This window comes from Procambarus clarkii, chromosome 35 (assembly GCF_040958095.1).
Source record: "Procambarus clarkii isolate CNS0578487 chromosome 35, FALCON_Pclarkii_2.0, whole genome shotgun sequence".
Lineage (NCBI taxonomy): Eukaryota > Metazoa > Arthropoda > Malacostraca > Decapoda > Cambaridae > Procambarus > Procambarus clarkii.
Window position 1 is genome coordinate 39,335,264 of NC_091184.1, and position 8,579 is coordinate 39,343,842.

At 50.6% G+C, this 8,579-nt stretch overlaps 1 protein-coding gene across 1 annotated transcript; it reads left to right on the forward strand.

Annotated features, from left to right (window-relative positions):
- Positions 1-3,516: 3,516 nt before the first annotated feature.
- Positions 3,517-5,063, forward strand: LOC138371286 (uncharacterized). Its single transcript, XM_069336078.1, has 2 exons — positions 3,517-4,319; positions 4,762-5,063. Exons 1-2 carry the CDS (start codon positions 3,870-3,872, stop codon positions 4,912-4,914), a joined length of 603 nt encoding a protein of 200 aa, XP_069192179.1. The 5' UTR covers positions 3,517-3,869; the 3' UTR covers positions 4,915-5,063.
- Positions 5,064-8,579: the final 3,516 nt, after the last annotated feature.

Below are 8,579 nucleotides of genomic sequence, written 5' to 3' on the forward strand. Positions count from 1 at the left end.
AAAACAAAGAAAAAATCAATCAGAAACATTGAAATAATTAGGTAATAATATCTTTGTGGCAACTCTCGCCTGACAGCTCAGGTGATGCTGACCGCCACTCACGACCGCTCTGTCAACGCCCACATTTTGTCAGACTTCCTCGGCCATTTGTGGCCAAAATATGTCACCTACGATTTATTTTTTATTTTTCCTGTGCTCAGGGAACACAAATTAACATTTTTAGAAGACAAAATTATTTTTTAGATTTTTTTTTTTTGTGTAAATCTCCCGAGGACCTCTTAGCAGCTTAAGAAACATGGAGCAGCCTACCTGCCGAACACCGAACGAACCTTTTGCTATAAGACAGATGAAAAAGACATATTGAACACATTTGAAGAAAGAAAAATGCCATAAAGGTTTGTTCAGTGAATGTAAGGTAGGCTGCTCCATTATTTAAAACATCGAATATCATATTGATGTTTTTCGGTGGTAGAACGGATTAATTTGATTTCCATTATTGTCAAAAGGGACATTCGTTTTGTGTGACGTACATTTCACATGACGATCACGGTGCTGGAACGGATTAAATTCGTTATTCGAGGTACCACTGTATCTACATTTTTGTTCAGCATAACGAACCACTAAATTGGTATGCTGAGTCAAAAGGCAGCAAGGACTGGCCGGCACATCAGGCAGCCTGCCACTGGCAGCCACTCCCTCCATCACCTCACCTGACCACAGCCTCCTCCCACCATACTGTTTGTGCTTTAATTCACTAAATACAGACATTATATATAAGTATCACATGATTTGTTCACCATAGCAAACCACTAAGATGGTATATAGTAAGTGCAAAGAACAATAGGTGGCTGCATAGATTCGGCAGACTATGCTACAGCCCTCCTACCCTCAACATTACTTCTCACACAGTATAGCGCAAACTATCACAACAATCCTGCTGTTATCAGAATCCTGGTCATTTATATCACAGTCAGGGATCTTCTGTAATACTATCATCTCTAAATAATACCAGTTACATATATTTTTAGCATTTTTATGCGATGCTGTAGTCTCAAGCTGAACAGCAATGCTGTGAGCTCATGCTGCGTGCGCCAGCCTTGGTGGCTCACTCAGTACTGAGGCTCTCACACCCAGGAATGTTGCCCATGATTTTTTTTAAATGGCGTCTGTTTACAAGAGCCCTGAGGAAGGTGATGTGAACCCTGTGTATCCGCTGCTATTTAAATCTTGCGAAGTACTCCAAAACTGCACTTGCAGTGTTGCGCACTTTTGTGTCAGTTACTCAAAACTTTATACGCAGTCTTGCGCAGTTTAAGGGTTAAAAAGCACAAGGGATTCGTCAATCACCATCTTGTGAGCTGGTACATAGAAATCACTGTATTCTCCAACAAGTTCATTCAGGATGTGCCTCACCTTCCAAAGTCTATCATCTTCAGTTTAGTTTTCATTACTTGCAAAATGAAGACACATGAGGAGTATCGCAAATCTGTCTCGAGACATATATTTCCCGAACAATGGTGTTGGAACATTCTGGTCTTTGCACCAATAATGGTCGAGTACATGTTTGACACAATGCTTCATCTACATACACAGTGCCAAAAACACATACATTTCACCTAAAGTTGTATCTTTCCATCGTTGTAATCGTGAAAAATAGGATAACTCCTCACGAATGAGATCAGCTGCATATTTGTTCGTTTCCTGAACAATATGTTGCATGAGCGGCTCATCAAAATATGCAGTAAGGTAGTCCATTTCAAACATATTGTCACCTGTATCAGGGAAAAGGTCTGTAATCCCAACATCTGAATTGTCAAAGGCAGTAATTTCTGGAACAAAATCTGTCCCATCACTCTACACATATACACCTGGTGTCTTTCGAAAGGCAACAGCGGCACCACGGCGAGGAATCCATGGACCAGGAACTGAAGCCCGTCTAGAAACAGTACGGGTGGAAAGGGACGATGATAGAAAATTAGTTGATGTTGAGGGGCTTTGTTCATCAGTGTCCCCATGTGGTGCCATGCGGTGCCGCATGGTTGGACTAGATGCTGCTGACACAACAAAATGTTGCTTGGCAACACCACACACTCCACTGGCACCAGTGGTAGCAAAACTATTTTCTGATTCTAAATCACTAAAACCAGAAAATGATTCACCTCTCTCCAAATTGTCGACCAAAACATAAAAATCTGACAAAGTAACACATGAACTATGTGGATTGGCATGAAATGGTGTCAATTGTGGGTGGGGAAGCATGGGTGAGGAGCTAGGCCTAGCCCTCGTGGCACCAGCATGTTCACTCGGAGTAGTCAATATCAGGTTCATCACCATCCAGGAAAAAATTCTGATTAATTTCATCCTCAGTCAAAGGCCGCTATGTGCGCTTTACTGAGCAGGGTCGGTTGGTGGAACGTGATGCGCTCGCCATGGTCTCTGTCGGGCAACTGAGGCCTGCAGTCAATGGCGGCCTATGCTGGATTTTTTCCCCGGGTGGTGTCTGTTTACATTCGGGGTCGGCTTGACTATACCTGCTCCTATCCCTCACGGGGCATTTCAAATTGTTCGCTAGACCCTCAATCATATATGTATGAATTGAGCAGTTTTGGGAAAGTTACTACCATCGTATATGTATGTATGTATTGCGTGGTTTAAGGGTTAATCCTATGTTCCCGGGGCATTTTCCGCGACTCTGCCTCTTTCAGCAGATTGGATAGTCTGGCACATGGCTGGTTTGGTCTACTCCTTTGCTCTTCATGTCTGGTCTTTTTGGCGTGGGTGTATCACCACTTGTATGGTGATCAGGTGGGTTCATTGAAGGTGTCTCACCTGCGAGCTTCTTCTCGGCAACAATATGAAGTTTCCTGGTGTTCTTTTCGCCATTTCCTCTCTCTTTGTAGGCTGTCTTTAATTTCTGTTCGGTTGTTTTGTCCTTTCTTTCTTGGCTTTTTCATGACCATCATTTGATGCTTATTACTGTCGCCTCTTATCTTGCAGCGCTGGCGGAGCCGCTCCAGCTTGTGTTTAGGGTGAATGTCATTTCCGCCCCATTCTGCAAGCTTTCTCATGTATAGTTTCACCTCTGGCCAGCTCATGTGCTGCCGGAACCGTTTGGTCCTTGGACTGGGTGCTCTCTTTTGCCCTCTTTTCCTCGGTTTGTGGTGGCCCCTTCAGTTCAAGATTGTTTTCCAAGGTTCTGTTTCTGTTGGCATTGGCCTCTGGGGGTTGGGTTGGTGAGCTTCATGCTCTCCTGCGCAGGGGTTTTGCTCTTTCAGTCTTGGTGGTCGGTTTGTTCAGTTGCAGCCGTCTATTTCTTTTCTGGTGGAGATTGAGACGGCGGCTTTCTGGAGGGGGTCCTTGGAACATTGATGCTTGGTTGATCAGGCTGGGAGTACATCATGTGTTAGGTCTGGTTGCGGCTATCCGCCGTTATCTGCACACCTCGGCCTCAGTGGCCGGTTAGCAGTGCAAATTGAGAGTAGTGCAAATACCGAGGCTCCTCTGTACAAAGAAATTATGAAAATAATATGTAATTTTTATCAGGAAATATTGTGCAGTACTGTAATATTATTTTTTATTGTAAATACATCTAGATTTACCAAATATTTTATCCACAGGATAACAAGCCAGAGGAATGTTCAGTGTGTTTTAATGATTATGATGACAATCAGCTACGACCTCGCACACTGCCGTGCGGCCACACATTCTGCTCCCAGTGTATTGACAATGCTATCAAGAATGGTCAGCTGACCTGCCCCAGCTGCCGTGCCGAGCACGCTGCCACAGCTGCAACTCAGTTCCCAATTAGCTATGCTGTGGAGGCTTTAGTTAGGAAACTCAAAAATATCCAGCTAACAACTCAGGAAGCAATGCCAGCAAAACCTTATGAAGGTCCCGCCAGAGGCATCAGTAAGAAGTTACGTTCCCTGGTGCAGGAGCAGAAGAGCAGCATCAGCAGCCTCATTATTAGCTGTGAAGAGGTACTGTTCCAGCTGGGGGAGTACCGGGGGCAGCTGGGGGACTGGAAGACTCACCACCTCCAGCTCCAGGACAGACTCTATGCTCTGGTAGAGCAGAACAAGTCAGCAATGCAGCTCTTGGAACTGGAGGATACCAGTGTGATAGATATGACAACACAAGGAGAGGAAGGGAAGACTCAGCTGCAGGCCATGTTGGGGAACCTCGACATAGTCAACACCCTACAGGAGGTTGACACAACCATAGGCACAGCTGATGAGTGCAGCATGAAGATTGAAGATTGGCTCCAGAAGTGCCAGGAACTTTTCCCAAATGTCAAGACTATCCACACCTCAGTGAAGGTACGCTGCTGAAGGTCACATTGTTTTCACCCAACTGAGTGTAGTATTGCCTCTGTATAAACACTTTTGACATAGAGACACATAAAGATGAGAGTTGACTTCATGTATAGGAAACTTTTTGCTCTAACACTTGAAACATTTTTATTAATAAATTCAACTGTCATCTTGGTGTTTCTCTACACTGTGGTCTGTGTAGAGAAACATTACTTATATTGTCAAATTACTTTACTCAATCTGATGCTTCATTATAGCCCAGTTACTTTACTCAGAGCCTGATGCTTCATTATAGTCCAGTTACATTACTCAGAGCCTGATGCTTCATTATAGTCCAGTTACTTTACTCAGAGCCTGATGCTTCATTATGGTCCAGTTACTTTACTCAGAGCCTGATGCTTCATTATAGTCCAGGTTCCACCATTAATGTTTGTGTTGGTAATGACAGGTGCAGGAGACCATCAGGGAGGCCCTGGAGATGATGACCACAGAGACAGGTGCCACAGCTGACCCCGTACACCTGGGAGACTCAGCCTCTACCATTAATGTTTGTGTTGGTAATGACAGGTGCAGGAGACCATCAGGGAGGCCCTGGGGATGATGACCACAGAGACAGGTGCCACAGCTGACCCCGTACACCTGGGGCCAGATTCACGAAAGCACTTACGAACGTGTACATCTTTCCTCAATCTTTGACGGCTTTGGTTACATTTATTAAACAGTTTACAAGCATGAAAACTTCCCATTCAACTGTTGTTATTGTTATAAACAGCCTCCTGGTGTTTCGGAGCTCATTAACTGTTTAATAATTGTAAACAAAGCCGCCAAAGATTGAGAAAAGATGGACAGGTTCGTAAGTGTTTGCGTAACTGCTTCGTGAATCTGGCCCCTGGGAGACTCAGCCTCCACCATTAATGTTTGTGTTGGTAATGACAGGTGCAGGAGACCATCAGGGAGGCCCTGGAGATGATGACCACAGAGACAGGTGCCACAGCTGACCCCGTACACCTGGGAGACTCAGCCTCCAGCATCATGAATAAAGTTCAGGGAATTACTGGAGAGATACCCAAGAAGCAATTAACAGTAAGTTTTTTATTTTCTCTCATAGGTCATATCACAAGATATTGAGTTGCGCTTTGAGGAGAGGAAGCCTGTTCTTAGGTTTATTGGGGTTCCCCAAGGTCAACTACTGACTTTCCTTAACAAACAATCTAAAATAGTTGTCTTACTCCTAGAAAAATATATTCAGGTAGGTGAACAGATACATCAGGTGAAAGGAAACATGGGATCCATTTCAGGCCTGCATGGTGATTTAACCCATGATCCTCTTTTGAACCAGGGATCCTGGCCCCTCTCACAGAGGCACAGAGAGCGGGTGACACTCCACCAACCTACCGGGAAAGCATCCAGGAAGACAGTGAACCAAAACAGACCGCTGCTGGGTTCGAAGAGACTGAAGCCTTGAAACTGCCAACAAACTCCCAAACAATGCCAGCACCAACCCCTTGCCAGTAGAGGAGGGCTGGAGCTAAAGGTCCAGCACCAACCCCCTGCCAGTAGAGGGCAGCTGGAGCTACAGGTCCAGCACCAACCCCCCCTGCCAGTAGAGGGGGCTAGAGCTACAGGTCCAGCACCAACCCCCTGCCAGTAGAGGGGGGCTGGAGCTACAGGTCCAGCACCAACCCCCTGCCAATAGAGGGGGGCTGGAGCTACAGGTCCAGCACCAACCCCCCCCTGCCAGTAGAGGGGGGCTGGAGCTACAGGTCCAGCACCAACCACCCTGCCAGTAGAGGGGGGCTGGAGCTACAGGTTCAGCACCAACCACAATGCCAGTAAAGGGGGGGCTGGAGCTATAGGTTCGGCACCAACCCCCTGCCAGTAGAGGGGGGCTGGAGCTACAGGTTCAGCACCAACCACCCTGCCAGTAAAGGGGGGGCTGGAGCTACAGGTTCAGCACCAACCACCTTGCCAGTAAAGGGGGGGCTCGAGCTATAGGTTCGGCACCAACCCCCTGCCAGTAGAGGGGGGCTGGAGCTACAGGTTCGGCACCAACCCCTTGCCAGTAGAGGGGGGCTGAAGCTACAGGTTCGGCACCAACCCCCTGCCAGTAAAGGGGGGCTGGAGCTACAGGTCCAGCACCGTCCCCCTACCAGCAGCGGGGTGCTGGAGCTACAGATCCAGGACCAACCCCCTGCCAAAAAAGGGGGGCTGCAGCTACAGTTATAAGACCAACCCCCTGCCAGTAGAGGGGCTACTGGTCCAGCACCAACTCTCTGCCAATAGAGGGGGACAAGAGCTACAGGTCCAGCACCAACCCCCTGCAAGTAGAGAGGGGCTTGAGCTACAAGTCCAGCACCAACCCCCTGCCGGTAGAGGGGAGCTGGAGCTACAGGTCCAAGACCAACCCCCTGCCAAAAAAGGGGGGCTGCAGCTACAGTTATAGGACCAACCCCCTGCCAGTAGAGGGGGGGGGCTAGAGCTACAAGGCCAGCACTAACCCCCTGCAAGTAGAGGGTGGCTGGAGCTACAGGTTCAGCACCAACCCCCCTGCCAGTAGAGGGGAGGGGCTGGAGCTACAATTCCAGCACCAACACCTTGACAGTAGAGGGGGGCTGGAGCTACATGTCCAGTATCAACCCCCTGCCAGTAGAGGGGGGGCTGGAGCTACAGGTCTTGCACCAACCCCCTGCCAGTAGAGGGGGGCTGGAGCTACAGGTTCAGCACCAACCCCCTGCCAGTAGAGAGGGGGGGGGGGGAGCTGGAGCTACAGGTCCAGCACCAACCCCCAGCTAGTACAGGGGGGCTGGAGCTACAGGTCTAGCACCAACCCCCTGCCAGTAGAGGGGGGCTAAAGCTACAGGTCCAGCACCAACCCCCTACCAGCAGAGGGGGGTTGGAGCTACAGGTTCAGCACCAACCCCTTGTCAGTACAGGGGGGCTGGAGCTACAGATTCAGCACGAACCTCCTGCCAGTAGAGGGGGGCTGGAGCAACAGGTCTAGCACCAACCCCCTGCCAGTAGAGGGGGGGGGGCGGGGCTGCACGTTCAGCACTAACCCCCTGCTAGTTGAGAAGGGGCTGGAGCTACAGGTCCAGCACCAACCCCCCGCCAGTATAGAGGGGCTCGAGCTACAGGTCCAACATCAACCCCCTGCCAGTAGAGGGGGGGGCTGGAGCTACAGGCCAAGCACCAACCCCTTGCCAGTAGAAGGGGGCTGGAGCTACAGGTCCAGCACCTACCCCATGCCAGTAGAGGGGGGGCTGGAGCTACAGGTGCAGCACCAACCCACTTCCAGTAGTGGGGGGGGGCTGGAGCTTCAGGTCCAGCACCAACCCACTGCCAGTAGAGGGGAGGGGGGCTGGATCTACAGGTCCAGCACCATCCCCCTGCCAGTAGAGGAGGGGGGCTGGAGCTACAGGTCCAGCACCAACTCCCTGCCAGTAGAGGGGGGCTGGCGCTACAGGTCCAGCTTCAACCCCAAGCCAGTAGAGGGGGGCTGGAGCTACAGGTCTAGCACCAACCCCCTGCCAGTAGAGGGGTGCTGGAGCTACAGGTCCAGCACCAACCCCTTGCCAGTAGAGGGGGCTGGTGCTACAGGTCCAGCTTGAACCCCGTACCAGTAGAGAGGGGGATGGAGCTACAGGTCCAGCACCAACTCTCTGCTAGTAGAGGGGGGATGGAGCTACAGGTCCAGCACCATCCCCCTGCCAGTAGAGGGGGGCTGGAGTTACAGGTCCAGCACCAACTCCATGCCAGTAGAGGGGGGCTGGAGTTACAGGTCCAACACCAAGCCCCTGCCAGTAGAGAGACGCTGGAGCTACAGGTCCAGCACCAACCCCCTGCCTGTAGAGGGGGGGGGGGCTGAAGCTACAAATCCAGCACGAACCCCCTGCCAGTTGAAGGGGGCCTGGAGCTACAGGTCCTGCACCAACCCCTTGCCAGTAGAGGGGGCCTGGGGCTACAGGTCCAGCACCAACCCCCCTGCCAGTAGAGGGGGGCTGGAGTTACAGGTCCAGCACCAACCCCATGCCAGTAGAGGTGGGCTGGAACTACAGGTCCAGCCCCAACCCCCCTGCCAGTAGAGGGGGGCTGGAGTTACAGGTCCAGCACCAACCCCATGCCAGTAGAGGGGGGCTGGAGCTACATGTCCAGCACGATCCCCCCTGCCAGTAGAGGGGGGGGGGCTCGAGCTTCAGGTCCAGCACCAACCCCCCTGTCAGTAGAGGGGGGCTGGAGCTACAGGTCCCGCACCATCCCCGTGCCAGT